This window comes from Artibeus jamaicensis, unplaced genomic scaffold, assembly GCF_021234435.1.
Source record: "Artibeus jamaicensis isolate MK-2021 breed Jamaican fruit bat unplaced genomic scaffold, CSHL_Jam_final scaffold_3151, whole genome shotgun sequence".
NCBI classification, from domain to species: Eukaryota; Metazoa; Chordata; class Mammalia; order Chiroptera; family Phyllostomidae; genus Artibeus; species Artibeus jamaicensis.
Genome location: NW_026522037.1, coordinates 3402657 through 3422246, shown reverse-complemented (window position 1 = coordinate 3422246; position 19590 = coordinate 3402657). Strand labels below are relative to the sequence as shown.

Genomic DNA, 19590 nt, shown 5'->3' with positions numbered 1-19590 from the left:
AGCGGGCGGGGCCTCGGAGACCACCTCCGTGCGACACACAACAGGGCTCTAGGAACAGAGGCCCGACCGCTCTCGGTGCAGGCCTTGTCCCAGCAGAGGAGAAACCCTGGCTACCGACGCCTCCCGGGGTCCCTGGGTCACCAGGAGTTCCCCGCTGGAAGCGAATCGACACACGTCGGCCGCCCCGCCCAGTGTTCCAACAGGTGGGCACACCCCACCCACTTAGCCAATCTCGTCTCCGCCCCGCCCACTCGGGCCGCTGTGACCCTCCCACTAGGCTCGGCCCGCCTCCGCCCCTTCCCCGGGCCTCTAGGCCACGCCCATCCGGGCCACCTCAGGTGGGGCCAGCCCCGCCCAACCGGGCGCGCTCCCTCGTGCCCGCCCCGCCCACTCGGCCCCGCCCACCCGCCGCCTCAGGTGGGGCGGCCCGGCCCGGCCCGCTTGTCCAGCTGGCGTCAGGCCGCGTCTCCTCAGCTCCTCGCGGTCTTCCGCGGCTGAGGCGGCGGCGCTGCAAGTTTTGACATTTCGGCGGCGGAGACGTGCGCCGGCACTCGGGGCCCACGGGCTGCGGCGGCGGCTGACCCTCGAGGCCCCTCGGTCGCGCCCCTGCGATCCAGCCGAGCCAGGGTCGGGCGGCCACGAGGCCCGGCCGCGTCCTCCCGCGCTCGCACGTCCAGCGGCTGCAGCCATGTCGAAGGGGCCGGAGGAGGTGAACCGGCTCACTGAGAGCACCTACCGGGTACGCGGGCCCGGGGCGGGGGCCGGGGCGCTCCGGGACTCGGGGTTCGAGGCCGAGCGAGGGGAGAGGCCCGGCGGCCCAGGGTCTGGCTTTTCACCTTGGGGCGCGGAGGGGACTCCTCACGGGAAGAGCCTCCCCTCCCCCTCCCGGCGCTCGGGGCGCGGGAGACGCCCAGGGCGCTCCTTAGTTTACAAGCCGGCGTGTTCGGGGGTACTCGCCGAAGGGGCGGTGACCTGTGCCGTTTCGGGGGCCACGCCCGCCCCGAACTGTGTCCGGAGTCGTGGCCCCGCCGAATCGCCCCGGGACCGGGGCCGAGCTCGTGCCCGCGGAGGCAGAGCCGCGCGGGGCCCGGCCGGGAGGGACTGGCGGGCGCGCCAGGTGAGCCGAGTGGCCCCGGACTCCGCGGGGCGGCGCTCCGGGGGTCTCCACACTCGCTCCCTCCGACCCTCTCTCGTCTCGCAAGCGGCAGGAAGTTCATCTTGGCGTTTACTGGCGTCCAGCAAACCTCCACCCGCGGTTTTCGGAAAACTGCCCGGACCTCAAGGAACGCTGTGATTGATGGTCGATCTCTTAACTCACATTCATCGCGCGAGTTTTTCCGGAAACAGACACAGACTTAGGATGAGTGACCAGTAGAGTCAGTTTCAGTACTTATAAGTGAATTCCAGTGGGAATAAGAGACGTGTTTAATCGTCTGCTATTAATAGAATACAAAACAACTTTTGTTTTAATTCGGCTCGTGGAACCACTGAGACTTTTAAAGTTTTCCAAGTCGTGTATAGTCATTTTTAAGGCCCATAGTGTGATCATTTTTTTTCTACTTTTTTTTTCAGCCTTAAAAATCTAGTCATCTAGATTGGCAAAGTCTGTGTGAATTCCTCAAATCATGATTTTATTGACTTTTGTTGGATAAAAATTTTAAAACAGCATTTTTTGAAGTTCAAAATTTTTTATTTCCTTCATCTGAATACAAAATAACTGTAACGTGTGGATTATAATTTATAGGTTCATAGACACAGTTGACAGGGCATTTGGGGGTCTCAGTAAGGCCCCGCGACCAAAACCTGTTCCTTCGTCACGTGTTTCCTTAATGAGGACATTTAGAAACCCCAGAAATTTGAATGTTAAAGTTTTACATTTGTACCGGGGCTGTTCGTTTTAGGTGTTGGTGAAGATGGTGGGTCAGGAAGCGTGGGTCTTTTCGAAGTGTGTAAATAAAACATGCTTACTTTCAGATGTAGGCGGTAGTAGCTACTCTGACGACTGTCAGTTGAGGAAGAACTGTGTGATTGAGGAATGCAGATCACTGCACATTCAGGCGGAGTCTGAAGTCTCCGCAGGGCCACAAAAGCTTGAAAAAGGGCACACACAGATTCCTCTCCCAGCTGCCTCCAAGAATCGGTACACTTATCTTTCCAATCTGGGAGGTGATAACAACTTGAGACAAGCAGTCAGGCGCTCCAAAGTAATTTGGCTTTGCTTCACTCCTGACTTTCACTTTCAGCCCTTCTACCCTGTGCAGGGGCTGATGCTCCAGTGCACTACAGCGCCTCAAATGTCAGCCGCACACTTTGGCGAGTTGCGTTACCCAAGGACGTGGGGCAGGAGGGGAAAAGTGTGGGTGTCATAGTTTTGGTTATATGTATTTGTAAGGCTGTATAAAAAAATGTTCATACTTTGAGAGGTTATTAATAGCTCATTGCTTTTATTCCCAGGTGTTTTAAATACGCTGAAAGCTCACAGGTGTTTGTTGATTGACTTCAATCACCATTTCCTCCTCAATGTTGTAGGGTCATGTTTTTTCTGTTGAGATGGTGGAATAAGAATATGCTACTCTAGACAAGTTTATCTGTAAGCTAAACTGTAAGCTATGAAGTGAATGCTGCTAGTTCATGCTTTGTCTGCAATGGAAATGCACAGTGAAATTTTACATTCACGGGCCTGAACTGAAAGCCTGAAGTTCTTCCACCACCTGCCCACTGGGTTCTTGCTCCCCGTGCCATTGCCCCACTACCAAAGCTGAAAACAATTTAAGCCTAATATGGTAAAAAATCTACTGGTGGTGTTGATGAGTCTGGCTAGTTTTTTTTTTTTTTTAAGAGACTTCATTTATGTTACCTAGCAGTCTACAATGTTTTACTAATAGAACCATAACCTAACCAGGTGCGTATACAAAAGCCACCTGCAGATGAGATTTTATGACTTGTTTGTCTGGGTGTTAGGTTTTTTTTAATACTCAAATTTCTCCCACTTTGAAATAAAGGAATAAATTCTTTAGAGAAAGTGGGGATTATAAAGGAAGTGTGATCCTCTGTATGCCGTATCAAATAGCTTTAAATATTTACACATTTGTAGAGCTTTCTAAATATATACTTAGACGAATGATCACTGGAGATCCATGCTAACTCCCAGGAGGGTGTGTTTTGCAGCTTCACAAACAAATGGCATGATAATACGCCCCAAAATGTCCAGTAATGTTACTGTTGCTAATTAAGAATTAGACAAAAAAGATTCCCTCCCCTTCTCCACACTCCAGTCTATAGTATGCTGATAATTTGCAGCATGCTGGTAACTTTGGGTGGCTTTCAGACAAGTATATGCTTTGGTGGTATGAGGAAGAAGTAAAGTTTAAAAAAAATAAAACCCTTCATTAAGAGTTACCACAACCTTCCTAGAAGTTAGAACTCTTAAAGTCTTAGGAAGTTGAGGAGGGATGGGTATGACATCATTTCCGGCTGTCATACTAACTAATCTTGCTGACGCAGCAGTGAAGGGGGGAAAATGACAATCAGGGAAAAGGGGACACAGAGTCTTCATTTAAATGTCACCTTCTCAGAGAGGCCCACTCCAGCAGCCCTTTAAAATGGCCCAGGACACCATCTCCCTGGCAACCCTACCTAACAAAGGTGTAATGTATTTATTTACAATGTCTGTCTCTCGTCCCACGCCAACTAGAGTAGAGCTCCCAAAGGGAGGGAGCTTTGTTTTGTTGTATTCGAACACTTAGAACGGATCCTGGCACACAGTAGGTGTGCCTGTGTGTTGAAGAAAGGGACATTTAGTAAGCGCCTATCTTACGCCAGACTCCCACCCTGCCTTACCACTTTCGCAGTGTTTGTTTCATTCTAATACACAGCCGCTCTCAAGGTGGACACGGCTTTTGTTTGTTTACCATTAAGAAAAACTGAGTCCGGAAGCCTAGGAGTGGCCAGCGTCCACATGCCATTTACTACGCCAGCCTTTGTCCCTCCCATTTTTGGATAGTAATTTAGTTTTTCCTGACTAACAAGTGCACAAACCCAATACTTGTTTATAATTTGGTGATCTAACATGTCAACAGCACTTTCTGTCATTCTGGTAATTTGTCATTACTGGCAGGTTTTGAACAAACCTTTTTTTTTTTAAATAAGAAAATGAGGTGTTTTTATTTCGATGGGTAAAGCAAGCAATGGAGGCATGTGTACTGGGGGGGTTGTTTATTTAATGGTTTTTATTTTCTCCACTTGGGTTTAACGAGGGGGTGTGAGTGAAAGTCCCTGTCAGGCTGGTTTCCAGGGTCGACTCCACTGTGTGGGTCTTGCTTCCGCAGCTTTAAATTGACTTTTCTGTTTCTTGCTGGAGTTTCACACGGTGTTTGATCTGTCCCCATCACGCCACTTTCTTCAGGCACACTGGAGAGGACACAGGGTTTGCAGACGCCCAGACAACCTGCCCTTGGCTCCACGGTGACTGAAAAAGGGGGGTAGTAAGTAAGAGTCCTGGGCCAGGTGCTGGCAGAAGGGTTGCCAGGTAAACCAAACAGCGCAGGGAGCTGAACAGCACAGTATTGTAGCTTTTTATCTGGGGAAATGAAAATACAAAGCCAAACAGTAGATGTCTTTTTCTGTCATAACATTTTTCTCTTGATTGGAAAGAGGTGTTGGAACTGTGGTAACAGGACTGCTCTGCAGACGACTCGAGGCCTTTACTGTGGAGCCTGGGAGCCTGGGGCCGTTGGACTGGTGACACTTCCCAAGGTTTCAGGTTGCTTTCGGGGTTACACTTGTGACATTATTCAGTATTGGGCATGAATTCTTATTTTTAAGATTTTATTTATTTATTTTTAGAGGGGGAGGGAGGAAGAGAGGGAGAGAAACATTGAAGTGAGAGAGGTACATTAAATGGTTGCCTCTCACACACTTCTAACTGGGGGCTTGGCCCACAGCCCAGGCATATGTCCTGCCTGGGAATCGAACCGGGAACCTTTCTGTTCACAGGCTGGTGCTCAATCCACTGAGCCATACCAGCAGGGCCTGGGCATTCATTCTTACCTCTCACTTCTGTTGTCATGAGCCACAGACCGACTTGCAAGGGAATCCCGATGTGTGTGGAATCGCAGCAGCTTGGATTTTTGTTGTCCTCGACATTCCACACTTTCTTCTGCAGTTCCAAAGCGAAAGTGGTTCTGAAAGCATGAACATTTAATGTCACTTCTGTTGGCGTTTGCAAATATATTCATTTATTTCTAAAACTTTTTATTAAGCTGCAATACACATACAGAAAAGTGTGCTTGCGTGTATATAACTCACTGAATTGTCACAAACTGAACACACCTGGCTCCCAGATCAAGAAGCAGACCATGACCCTGAAGTCCCTCACACACCCTTTTCCAGTTGCTACACCCTCCAAGATAACTGCCCCCCGACTTCTAACAGCACTGTTCTTTTGTTTTTTTTTTTAATTTATTTTTTTAATTGATTATGCTGTTACAGTTGTTCTATTCCCCCCTTCATTCCCCTCCACCCTGCCCCCCCATCCCCACCATTACGCCCCTTTAGTTTATGTCCATGTGTCCCAAGTCCTTTAGGTTCTATATTTCCCATGCTATTCTTGCCCCCCCATCTATTTTCTATCTACTGTCTATGCTACTTATATTCTGTACCTTCTCCCCCCATCTCCTCCTCCCACTCCCCTGTTGCTAACCCTCCTTGAGATCTTCATTTCTATGTTTCCACTCCTGATCTAGCTGTTCTTTTAGTTTGCTTTCGTTTAGGTGTGGTTGTTAATAACTGTGAGCTTGTTGTTCTTTCACTGTTCATGTTTCTTTAACTTGTTTTTCTTCGATAAGTCCCTTTAACATTTCATATAATAAGGGCTTGGTGATGATGAACTCCTTGAATTTGATCTTATCTGAGAAGCACCTTATCTGTCCTTCCATTCTAAATGAAAGTTTTGCTGGATAGAGCAATCTTGGTTGTAGGTCTTTAGATTTCATGACTTGGAATATTTCTTTCCAGCCCCTTCTTGCCTGTAAGGTCTCTTTTGAGAAATCTGCTGACAGTCTGATGGGGACTTCTTTGTAGGTGATTGTCCCCTTAGCTCTTGCTGCTTCTAGGATTCTCTCCTTCATTTTAATTTTGGCTAATGTAATTATGATATGCCTTGGTGTGTTTCTTCTTGAGTCCAACTTTTTTGGTACTCTCTGAGCTTCTTGGATTTCTTGGAAGTCTATTTCCTTTGCCAGATTGGGGAAATTTTCTTTTATTATTTGTTCAAATAAGTGTTCCAGTTGTGGCTGTGTCTTTCCCCCTTCTGGTACCCCTATAATTCGGATATTGGAGCGTTTAAAGATGTCCTGGAGGTTCCTAAGACTCTCCTCATTTCTTTGAATTCTTGCTCCTTGACTCTTTTCTGTTTGGCCATTATTTGGTTTCTTCTGGTCCACTGCATTGATTTGAGTCCCAGTTTCCTTTTCATCTCTATGGGTTTCCTGTGGAATTCCATTCATTTCCCTTAGTTTAGCCTTCATATGTTTCTCTAATTTGTGGCTATAATCAACCAGATCTGTGAGGATCCTGATGACCAGTGTTTTAAACTGTGCGTCTGAGAGTTTTGCTATTTCTTCGTCGCTTAGATTTATCTCTGGGGCTTTGAGGTCTTCCTGCGACATTTTTGGTCTGTTCTGGCCCTTTAAATGTGAGAAGCGGCGCCTTGGACTCCCAGGTCGCTGGGTTGTGACGCTGTATGTGGGGGCGTGGTCAGAGCGGGGAAATGGCTGCGCCCTCTACTGCAGCACGCCACGGGGACTGCCGCCCCGGTCCAACCGCCCTCTCCCTCGCCTGTCCGCTCGCCCGCAGATAGGCAACCGCAGTCAACACGCAGCACCACCTCCCCACTGTCTCCTCAGCAGTCGCTCACCCGGTGGGTTGCTCAGTCGCTCACTAGGTCCAATCCTGCGTTTGGAACCCGTGCGTCTGGATTCCGCGCCTGGGTCCGTCCGACCAGAGTCCTCCTGTGCAACCCCTCACGAGACGCCGGTTTCGCCCCTTACCGGTCGGGCTGAAGAATTTGTTGTTAACGGACTTCCGAAAAGTTCAATTTTCCGTGTTCTGGTTGTGTTTTCTGATGCTAATATTTAGTTGTCCCTAAACTTGGTTGTGTGAGAAGGCACGGCACATCCACCTATACCTCCATCTTGGCGGAAGTCCAGCACTGTTCTTTTGGCCTATTTTGTCTGCCTTCCTTCACTCACTCACTGTGTGTGTCAGATTGGTCCATGTTATTGGAGTAATGGTGGTTCATTCTTTTTGCTGTAGAGGATTCCACTGTGTGATTGTATCACGGCTTATGTCTCCTTCTCTTGAGAGGCGTTCAGATGGTTTTAGACAACTCAGGATGCGCACAGTGCTGCTGTGAACATCCTAGTACGTGTCCCCGAGGGGCATGGGCGTTCCTTTCTCTTGGGTGTATACCTAGGCGTGGATTTGCTAAGCTATGATGTGTTTGAGTATTTGGCTTTGGCGGGAACTACCAAGCAGGTTTTCAAAGCGAGTGTTCCAATTTACTCTCCCACCAGCAGGGTATCGGATTTTCTGTTGCTCTACATCCTCAACAAAAGTTGTTCCTTTCCTTCCTTTTTATTTTGGCCACTCTGATGGGAGGAAGCAAATAAAATTTGATCTGAAAACTAAACCACACTGTTCGCCCCAGGCGTAGTGGTTGGACATCCGCACCCTCAGAGGGAGCCTGGTCTGCACAGGGGTTGCCCGGTACCAGATGGCAGTCAGGACTCGGGGCACGGGTCTGAGAGAGGCCTTCCGGCTGCGCTATTTGGCAGAGCGATGCACAGGTCTGACCTTCCTCCGGCTGTGGTATTCGGCGGAGCGATGCACAGGTCTGACTTCCCAGCAGTCATTCTTATATCTATGTGTTTGTTTCGGGTTTACCCTCAGTTGTTTTAAACTACATTTTTGTCTGATACTGCGAGTAAAAGTCACCTGGAAACCCACAACCCAGAGATAACAGTATTTACCCCTGTCGTTCCTCTTTCCAGTGCCTCTCAGTACATCTTTCCAGGTCACCCAGCGTTCTGTGCCTCGTTCTGATGATGCTGCAGGACGCCGTTCTTTACCATAATGTATTGACCCGTTCCTTTGTCGTTGAGCATACAAGCGTTGCTGGACTTTGCTACTAAAGCACTGCAGTGAGCACCACTGCACGTGAGGCCTCGCACCATCGTGGTGGTTCCTTAAGTGAAATCCCCAGAAGGGAGTGTGGGTCAGAGGGCAGGTACATTCGAAAGCATATTTGCTACACATTGCAAAAGTCCCTCCAGAAACATGCCCCAAAGTATGCTGTAATCTGATTGTGTGTGAGTGCGCCTTCCCTGAGCCCCAGCCAGTGGGTAGATATTTTCAAACCACTTCCTTTTCTATAATCTGTAGAGGACAGGTTTAACAGTAGCAAAACATGCATACTTACAATCTATAATAGCTTATGGACATTGGCCAGGAAAATACCCAAGATTTCGTGTCTACCACTATCAGATGTAATAATAACTTCCTCCATAAACTTAGAACTTATGGATTTGTACAGAGTGATTACAGCCCTGTGACCTTTCAAGCCTGTATACTTTAGTTTTTTCCTCAGCCTTGATATTATACTTCTGTTTATGTTGTCCAGGTCTTACATTTCTTTCACCATTTTTTTAAGGACTGTATTCTGGTTGTAACCGCTGTCTCACATCTTTGTGGATAAAGCTGAGACTTGTGTAAGTGAGATAAAATGTTGCTGGCTTCTCTCCCATTCAAAACTAAAGGAAAAATGTCACCAGGCTGTATTTCCCAACCCAGGGAACAAAATTAATGAGCACCCCATCCAGACCAAGACCCAACCAATGGTTCACAGCCTCACTTTACAGCTGCCTGAGCTCTAAAGAGAAGGCAGGTGGTGAAGATGCCCTCGGGTTTGTTGCCTTTATTTATATGGTACCTGAGAGGTTTAAAAGTCCCTAAACAATAGCAGTTCCTTCACTAAAAACACCAAAGGACGGTGGTGGTTAGCCCTCTTTAGGGTTGAAGGAGACATGACTTCTCACTTCCAGTCGGCCTTCTGGAGTGTTTCTGTTTTCCTTTGTGAGTGGATGAATTTTGTAATGTTAAGTAATCTTTGTTTCTAAAGCAGAAATTGATATGTGTATTGCATATTAATGGGTAAAAGGTTTTAAAAACTAGACCAAAAGGTGCCATTTTCTTTCTTTGTTTTGCAAATTAACATTTCAAAGATAAACCTAACGGAAAACCTTACTATTTTCTCTTAATTTTTACTTGTTAAATAGGAATACATTTTTAACATTCACTTACCCTAGACTATGAATGGAACAGAAAAAGAATTCTAAACTGAATTTCTGTTCTCACAGTTACCTTTTAAAAGTCTCATTCCTGGTGTTACAAGCAACCATCTCCCTGAATGGTGCAAAGGCAGTAATCGCCAGGCCCAGAAAAGGAACGAAGCAGCAATAACAGCTTGTTGGAAGTAAGCAGGGGTAACAGTTCGGATGATTAGCGCATGCAGCCTAGGATAAACATGAGAAAGACAGGTTTAGGGGTCAGGACAGATCTCAGCTGATGAGTCTGCCAAGCATCATAAGTGCTTTTTTCTTGCTCTGAGTTAGGAGAGAAGAAGCCCCTGCCTGTAGGGGGCGGGGGGAGGGGTACAGGAGATGGCTCTGGTCCCCTCGTGTGCCTGTTAGTGCAGAGGCTGAGACCTGAGCTAACAGACCAGTTCATTTCTGGCCACAGAAACTCAAATGGCAGAAGAAAATCAGGAAAATCACAATCATTTCTTACACTTGAGTGCTGTGGATTTTTTTCAATAAAACTTGAATGATTTTAGCAAACTAACTGGTATGTTTTATCACAGCATAGACTTCATCGTACACTTGGAGAAGCTTAGGTGTAGGACACCATCGTGCCTGATAGCACTGTGGATCGCAGAGTGTGAAAACCACTTTAAGCGTGCGAAGCGCTATTCTCATTTCACACTCAGTTCGATATGTCCTTTGAGAAAGCATCTTCTTCATCTGGCCAACCCCAGATTCTTGCGTGTGCTTGATAACAGCTTAGTCCTTCACTTGACCCAGTGCCTCCATCTTCTCACCCACAGTTAAGAACAGTCCTCACCGCCTGTGGTTGGGGTGAAGGTTGCATGCGACGCACAGGAAAAGCGCTTGGAGTCGCGTGCTGGCTGTTAGCAGTGGCAGCGAGTGTTTGCTGGACGGTAACCACCACGGAGCACTGATTGCCATCTGTTTACTGCTTACCCCGAGCATCTTACTCCCAGGGTGACTGACACACACAGGTGGAGCTGAGTGGAGATGAGATAAAAGGACAGAGCAGAACCATTACTGGCACGCATTTTTCTCTCCATCAAGACTGGAGAGCTGAGGTTCACTTCTGCAGTTATGTACCCCTTAGCGACCGGATGTGCGATCCAATCAGAGTCATTCGAGCTTAGATGGCACAGCCGCGTGCACCCCGAAGTTAAGAGGTAAATAGTCCATTGCTCCCGGGCTGCAAACCTGAACAGCATGTAACCATACCCAGCACAGTAGGCATTTGTAACACAATGGCAAGTATGTTTGCATCTACACACAGAAAAAATAAGGTCAAAAATGCAGTGTAAGAGCCCTGGCTGGTGTAGCTCAGTGGATTGAGCACGGGCCTGTGAACCAAACAACCATGGTTCGATTCCCAGTCAGGGCACATGCCTGGGTTGCAGGCCAGGTCCCAGCGGGGGACACACGAGAGGCAACCATACATTGATGTTTCTCTCCCTCTCTCCTTCCCTTCCCCTCTAAAGATAAAGAAATAAAATCCTTAGAAAAGAAATGCAGTATAAGAGATCAAAAAAGACAGCCCTGTGCAGGGCACTGACCGTGAATGGAGCGTGCAGGACTGACGGTGCTCCGGGTCAGTCAGGGAGCGGACACTGAGTGCGTGCGAAGGGCCGTTACCGGGGCCGTTACCGGGCACTAGTGCAGGCTTGGTGACACTCCACACCTAGGCTATGCTACATTTATTTAAAATGGGGGATTTGAAAGACTTTATTTATTTATTGTTAGGGGAAGAGAAACATCAGTCAGCTGTCTCTCACACACGCCAATGGGGAACGTGGCCTGCAACCCAGGCGTGTGCCCTGACTGGGAATCGAACTGGTGACCTTTCTGCTTGTGGGATGATACCCAGCCCACTGAGCCACACCAGTCAAGGCAAAAATAGGTTTTTTTCTTCAGTAGTAAATTAACGTTAATGTAAGTTTTTTACTTTATAAACTTTTAAATAGTCAAAAATTTTTGCAATTTTTTGACTATCATAACACTTAAAACACAAATACCTTGTACAGCTGTACAAAAAAATACTTTATATGCTTATTCTAGAAACCTTATTTCTATGTAAAAACTTTTTCTAACTTTTAAACCTTTCTGTGAGAAACAGACAACACATGTTAGCAGGGCCTGCATGGGGTCAGGGTCGTGGGTAATGCTGTCCTCTGCCTCCCTGCCTGGTCCCACTGGCAGGGCCTCGGGGCAGTGACATGTGGGGTCTGTCATCTCCCCCGACAGCAGTGCCTTCCTCTGACGCGCCCCGAAGGGCCCGCCTGAGGCCCTCCTTAAGGAGGCCTCACTCTGCAGAGGCACGGCCATGGAGGCTGGTTCTTTTTTCATCGTAGGTTTGCTTGCCAGCAGAAAATCCACGGTGTAGATTCCTGTTCATGAAAACCTGTTCACATTGAGGTTTGTGTTGGAAACTTTTTAAGGAACTTGTTGAGGTGTATAAAAGCTCCGCTCAGCCCTTCACTGTGAATTCTCTTGGGGTTCTTTTTCTTCTGCAGTTTTAGGGATATTGTACAGAAGGAAATAGGAATAAATTCAGTATATACCAACGTGGGCAGGTCTCAGAGGCATAATGTTTAATTTAAAAAGTAAGATGTAGCCCTGGCTGGCATAGCTCAGTGGATTGAGTGTGGGCTGGGAACTAAAGGGTCACCAGTTCGATTCCCAGTCAGGGCACATGCCTGTGTTGCAGGCCAGGTCCCGGGGTGAGGGTGGGGGGCGTGTGAGAGGCAACCACACATTGATGTTTCTTTCCCTCTCTTTATCCTTCCCCTCCCTTCTCTTTAAAAATAAGTAAATGAAATCTTTTAAAAAAAGACAAAAGTAAGGTGTAAAAGTGCAATGTATTATATGATACCACTTATTTTATTAAATGCATAAACCGAGATTATATATTAATCATGACTAACTGCATGTGTGTATACATGTATACAACACTTTTTAGTAAGTTGGAAAGTTAACAGCAGTCTTGATTGGCAGATCCCTCTGGGAAGACAAAAGGGGGAGGGGACTTCAGTGAGGTGGCTAAAGCATCGCGTGGTTTCGTAATGCAGTTCCGTGCTGTTTGAATTCCTTTTCGGCAAAGGAAATCGATGTGACAGTGATGGCCGTTTTTAATTCTTGTGAGGTAGGGGTAGGATCTTTTTCTTTTCTTTGTTTTTGAAGAGAAAGAAAAGGAAGTCAAATATTTGTTTGCTTGGGCTGCATTGGTCCCTCATATTGTGATGCTGTTAGGTTGATCATACCCCTCAAAAACTCAGGAGAAAGATTGCAAGAAAACTTTTAAAGAGAAGATCTATAGAGACTCATAATTTCTCACTGCAAGGGTGCCCCATCATAAAAGCATGTTCATCTCATGTTACCGCACAACTAACTTCAAGGAACTTGTCATGAGGCCTGAAGGGTGAGTGCAGAGGTCACCAGGGAGGCTGCCTGGGCCTGGTGCCACGTCTTGTGCCTGTTTTAAAATTTAACATCTCAGAGGTTGGCTCTTCATCTGTAAAATGGGGATAATAACAATCACGTTGTTAGGATCTAAGGGACAACCCACGCGAAGTAGTAGGCAGAGAGCCTGAAACACAGCAGCACTCCACAAATGTCCGCATGTGACTCAGATGGAAAAGGAAATAAAACGTCTGGATGAGTAAAGCAGACAGCAACGCTTTCTGTTTCCTGTGCACCACGTCCTTCTCTAGAGGCCGTTGGGTTCCTGGTCCGGCTCATCCTCACTGACACCTTGGGAGGGGGGCAGCCTCATTTATTTGCCTATTACAGCACGGAAGCGAAGTCACGGGGGCATCTGTGGAAATAGGAATCCTCGTCCATTTGAGGAGTTGACAGATGTTTTTGAGCTATGCCAATTACTACAACTGACTAGGGGTGTGCTAAGTACAGTGCTTGGCCAAGTACATAGTAAATAAGTGCTCCATAAATATTAGCTATTTTTTCATGGAATCTTCAGACCCGTCACGAGGTGGACGTGATTGTTGCTCCCATTCTCTGAAGGAGACGGAGGCTCAGTAGGGTGGTGATGTGATTTGCCCAAGGACTCCAGGCCAAAGTTCCTTCTTTTTCCTTTTTTAAAAATTATATGGTACTAATTATGCTGTTTCAGTTGTCCCAGTTTTCCCCCATTGCCCCTCCACCCAGCACCTCCCTGTCCCTCGGGCAATCCCCACACCTTTGTTCATGTCTGTGGGTCATGCTAGCGTTCTTTGGCTGCTCCATTTCCTTTACTGCGTGTTCCTCTGGCTCTTCTGTAACTACCAATTTGTACATCTTAGTCCTCTTGCGTCTTCATCCATCTCTCCAAATCCCTCTCCCATCTTTTTTTTAATTCCCTTTAACATTTCGTGTAATAATGGTTTGGTGATGATGAATGCCTTCAGTGTTTTCTTGTCTAGGAAGCTCTTTATCTGTCCTTCAATTCTGAATGATGGCTTTGCTGGGTAGAGCAATCTTGGTTGTAGGCCCCCCGCTGTTCATGACTTTGACTATTTCTTGCCAATTCCTTCTAGCTGCAAAGTTTTTGAGAAATCAGCTGACAGTCTGGTGGGAACTCCTCTATAGATGACTCTCTGTTTTCCTCTTGCTTTTAAGGTTCTCTCTTTATCTTTAACCTTTGGCATTTTAGTTGTTTCTTAAAGTGGACCTCTTTTCATCCATCTTGTTTAGGACTCTGTGCTTCCTGGATTTCCATGTCTATTTCCTTCCTCAAATTAGGAAAGTTTTCTTTCATTATTTTTTCAACTAGATCTCCAGTATCTTGCTTTTTCTCTTCTCCTTCTGGCACCCCTATGATACAAACTTTGGATCTCTTGATGTTGTCCCAGATACTCCTTCCACTATCTTTGGGGTTTTTTCCAATTCTTTTTTCTTCTTGTTGTTCTGATTGTTTTTTTTTTTTCCATCTCCCCTTGTGCCCCCCTCCCACTGCTATGGGGACGTTACAAATTATAGATAATCCAAATTGATTTATAATGCATGTTGGTAGTAGCATAAATATGTAATATAGGCTGATGGGAAACACTTTTGGGTGTTTCTACATTTGAATTGAGTATTTCTGCCCTAACTTAATACTTCTTTGAACAAAAACATCTCAGCTGTGTGATTTCTTTTACTTGGTTTGTGCCCCCCATTCAAGATGGGAATGAAAAAACATGACTCCTAGCCACCTGTTAGCCCATAAGCAGCTGCCTTTTTGCCACAATTACTCACTAATATTTTCCCTAAAGGCAAGGACATAATTAAATATTGATGATGTTAGTGCAGAGCAGCAGCTTCTAACAACACGAGAAAAGAGAAAGTGAAGTTTTCAACAAATATTGTCCATCTAGAAGTATTCTCAGATATTTAATCCTTATGTCCAGATGTTCTTCTTAGATGATATTAAATGATACCTTGATTAGTTTAAGCATTGCGACATGCTAAATTAATTTGTGTGATATTGTATAAAACAAAATAATACAGAAAATTTCAAGGGTCATATAGTACCTGAATCAAGTTATAAAATTCATTATTTAGAGATTCTTAAATCACTTTTAAAACTTGTTCCAGGGTGAATATTATCCACGCTTTTCAGTTAAGAAAAATCACTCTAATACCAAATAATTTGTTTTTGGTCATGGGGGTGGGGCCTGGAAAAAGAAACAGAAAGAAAGCAATTCTTAGAGACGTGAAGCCAGCTCGGTTTAACTGTCTACCTGGTAACAATCTATTAACCCATGCTTCATAGTCTGTAGTTCCAGGAGGAAAAGGTAATCATTTTTTTTTTTAACTGAAAGAAAAATCTAAATGGTGAGGAAGTAACACCACCATGAGATTATATAATTTATTTTCAAATTATGATCTGGAACGCCACAGGAGTACAGGAAATGCATGAGATGAGTGGACCGGCTGGCAATCCGGCGAACAGTGTCTGCAGGGGCCAGGTGGCTTGTTCCTTGGCATTCTGGGTGTGATAGGCGACCGCAGGCTGTGGGCTGGTGAGCTCGTGCGAGTGAGTCAGTTTCAGATGAGACCGGCAACGGGAGAAGGGTGGTTTGGCCTGTCATTTTCGCTCAGCCCAGACTGTCCATATTCTTCTTGTCTGCATGGAACTTATTCTGGTTGAAACTAGTTTGGCAGAGTATCCACCTTGCCAGGCAGTAACTGGTGGAATACAGACTAAGCTTTTGTTATTGATTAGAATAAAATAGTGCTTCTTGGCCAGTTAAAACCTTTTGTCATTTATTCTGTTTTCACACTTGGTATCTTAAGCCTTTTAGTCTTAATTTAAATTAGAGTAAAATGGATTTGTTCATCACTACTTGTGATTCTTGCTAAATTTTAGGCTTAAGCCTTTGACCCAGCTGCTGTCCTCCCTGCCCCCAAAATAGGGAACCCTTCCAATTCCCAAGGACACCTACTGCTACTATAAAATCTTGTAGGTTGTGGAACGCAGACACAGCACTGCCTTTTCCTTCTGGGGCTTAAAAATACATGTACCTCAGTTAAAATAGCTAAATTAATGGCCAAGAGCCTGGGTAGAAGTGGATTTTCCACTGTTCAAAGAGGCCAAAATTTACAGGGGAGAAACTTCTGTAGCTAAACCTCAATAATAAAGAATTGAAGTTGAAAAAAAAATAATTGAAGTATATGTTAAACTTTCAAGCTTAAGAACTCTTGTATTTTCTGTGAAGCTGATTGTACTCTCAAGTCTTAGTTAAATTTTTTCCCCAGTAGAACTCTGTGTCACTTTCCTTATATTCTTACCATCTAGACTCAGCCTCATAAGATTATTAGAAGAATTTTAAATATTTTAAACTTAGCTTTATCTTTTTATCAGAACGCCTATTCTTATCATCCAGACATGGTCTCATAAGAATTTTCAGTGAGATGTTTGAAAAATAGTTTTATCTATTTATTAGAAAGTAACCATTTTCTGCCAAAATTGCTAGATTTTTTAAATTACTGACATCTTGTACATTGCTGATGAGAATATAAAGTGGTACAGCTGCTCTGGAGGAGAGTGTGGCAGTTTCTTGTAAAGTTAAACATGCACCTACCAGGTGACGCAGCGTTGACTCCCAGGTGTTTATCTTACAGATACGAACACCTATATTCACATAAAAACTTATCTGTGCATGTCCGTATCCGCTTCGTTTGAAATTGCTGAAAGCTGGAAACCAAATGAAATGTCTAGAGGATAAGTGGATGAACAAATTGTGATACTTCCATGCTATGGAATACTACTAGCAAAAAAGAAAAAAAGGAATAAGCCGATACACTCCACAACTTGGATGGTGCTTAAGGGCTTTGGGCTCCGTGAAAAAGCCAGTCTCGGAAGGTCGCATGATTTCGTTTATAGAGCATTTTTACAATGACAGTATCAGTAATTGAGATCCGTGGTTGGGATTGGTGGGGAGGTTGTGGCTATGAAGGGGTGGCATGAGAGAGATCTTTGTGTAAATGGAACAGTTCTGTATTACAATTGTGGCAATGGTTATACAAGTCTGTACATGTGATAAAATTTCATAGAAACAATGCACCGCTTCAGAAAAAAGAAGTGATATAAAACCCGGTAAATCCAAACACGGTCCGCAGTGCACTGAACAGTGTTGTGCCCGTGTCAGTTTCCTGGCTTTCAGAATGTGCAGTGGTTTTGTAAGTTGTCTCTGAGAGAAGCATACATGAGAACCCTGCACAGTTCTTAAACCTTGTGGATCTGACACTCTTTCAAAGTGAGAAGCTTAAAAACAAAACAAGGAAATTGAGGAGAGAGAGGGAGATAGCAGCTTGCGGCTACAGGTCCGGGTTCAGGTGGCCATCTCACACTGAGACCGGTGCGGGGCTGCCCGCCGTGACCCAGGCTCACACAGCTTCCGGCTTCTGGCGGAGGGGCTGGCCCCTAAGACAGACGAGTGTCAGAGTTAGACACGGCCGGTGGGCCGCATGTGTCTTCCGCTCTTTTTCTCTGAGAAAGCATTAAAATGATGGCAAAGGAACTTTTTTAAAGACCCTTTAAATCCATGGAGTAGAGATCTGAACATGGACATATCCGCTGGAGAAAGGGTCTAAAGAAACTTGGGGTAATAGGAAATGGAGAGAGGAACCGTCACCACCCTCAGAGCACCTCAGCCCCCTGCAGAGAGGAGGGCTGTGACGGGAGTTCTACAAAGGGGTTACTGCCAGCCTCTTTCCCACCCCAGCCACCACTGCTGACCGTGGCGCCCTCTGCCGGGCAGACCGGAGATTTACGCTCAGAATATAGTAATTTGGAAACACCAGCCATGGGCGGAAGGGAGTAAAACTCAGAGCTGAACATGGGAATTCAGTAAAAATCAGCTCAATAAACTGGGAATCCCAACCCCCTTCCTGACTCAGAAAGCCTGTCTCCTGGTGATCGCCCCTCCCTGATCCAATGACAGGGAATTAGAAACATCTCTGGAATGATCCGTAGCCTCTGGTTACTGTCCTGTGGCCAGTTTGTCTACAGCTGACCTCCACGTGAAGCCCACCAGTCTATGGCCACCTGCATTCATAACTATACCCACAAGCTTCCAGCCTGCATTTTAGAGTTTACTCTTCAATGTGAACTAATCAAGGATCACCAGACAGTTGAGGAAACCCTTCAACACAAAATACAAATGGATACCAAACAATGAGAAAAAAATAATCAGGACATAACATAGGGAACTGGAAGAAAATGCCCCCCAAATTACAGTTTATTCAGATGAGACAGTATTGCATCCATAAAACAAGAACAGTTTGCTTTTAAAAAGGAATAATCAAAAAACTTGACAGAGCCCAAATTGAAAAGGTATCAACAGTTTAAACAGTGTGAGAGTGGAAATGTGAAGCGGAGGATACCTGTCAGAGAGCTAGAGCAAACAGTGGGCAGTCAGAGGAAAGAAGGAAAAACTTGGAGAATAACTCCAGGATGTGTAAAGGCTTCATCAGAATTCCACAGGAAAATGAGACAAAACACAAAATGGGAACATTTTCCAGACCTAAGGACATAATTGTCTGTATAGTTAGGGTATGTTGAGTGTTCAGTGAAATAGATGAGAAAGGCACCTGCAGTGAGATGGACCATTATGTATTATTCCGGAAATAAGCCCCCCTGCCCCGAAAAGTCATATAGAAAGGAAGAAGAAACGAAGATAGTAAGCCCGGATATTAAAGATGGTGGAGCAGTCTCTTAAAAATTCTAAGGGAAAATCACTTTCCATCTATAATACTCTGGCCAGCAAAATATCAATCAAATGTCAAGATAAAAATAATTTCAGATGCATGGGTACTCAGATTTACCTCTCACACAGCAATTCTTAGGTCATTCTTGGCGAATGATCTCCAGTAAGGAGGGATAAATGAGGAGGACAGTGTGGAGTCCAGTTAATGAGAGCCGTGACACAAGGGACCAGAAAGGGACGCACAAGGGCAGTGGGGACAACCCAGGCCAGGCTGAGCAAGAGGACAGAGAATCCTTGGAGAAAGTTCCGGGGTGGGGGGAGGAATGGAATGGAAGATTAGCTGACAACTTTGTGTGTTTGGGAAGTGAATAATATTGACAGGCCTCTGCCAGATCCGATGGAGCATGTGGAAAAACTTAAGGTAGATACATAGAAAATTAAGTGTAAGCTCGAGGAAGGGGGTGAGTCAACCATTAAACCCAGTAGAAACAAGGGCTGCAGCAAGAAAGGGACTGGAATCCTCAGTGCATTTCTTGCTTTGTCGTGGCAAATATTTACAAAGTAATAATAAACCCTGACTGTTGACTTACCAGGAAGTCGCCATTTGACTGTGTAGGAAGGATTGGGGAGAGGAGAGTGGGGTGACGCGGAGAGCCAATCCTCATCCACTGTAGCAGAAAGCCTGTACTCATTGCCCAATATTGAGAACTTAAGACTACTCAGAACTGTGGCCGGAAATATAAGAACAATAGCACAGCCAAGAGTGCCCTCGGGAGTCAGGCTGGGCCTGGGAAAGGTGAGGCGGGGTGATTTTTCATAATAAGCTTTTATTACTACTGCCTGATAAAGTAAGAGTTATGTTTTCTCTCTGCTAGCTCATAGTGGAGAACCTCTGTATCCCAAATCACGTGTGTCAAGGATCTGCCCCTTTGAATGCTGCTTAGTTTTTCAGTCTTTCTATTGCCTGGACCTCTACAAATGTTACAGACTTTGGGATCAGGGTTAAAGAGACTGAGTATTCTGTC

General features: G+C 45.6%; 1 protein-coding gene across 2 annotated transcripts in view; it reads left to right on the top strand.

Annotated features, from left to right (window-relative positions):
• The first annotated feature begins 411 nt into the window (after window positions 1-411).
• Window positions 412-19590, top strand: part of BAIAP2L1 (BAR/IMD domain containing adaptor protein 2 like 1) — a 66051-nt gene continuing 46872 nt past the window's right edge. For both annotated transcript variants that reach the window (XM_053656962.1, XM_037134814.2), the window contains exon 1: window positions 412-739. In XM_053656962.1, coding sequence (XP_053512937.1) covers window positions 689-739 — 51 coding nt within the window. In that variant the 5' untranslated portion in view covers window positions 412-688. The remainder of the gene's footprint in view (window positions 740-19590) is intronic.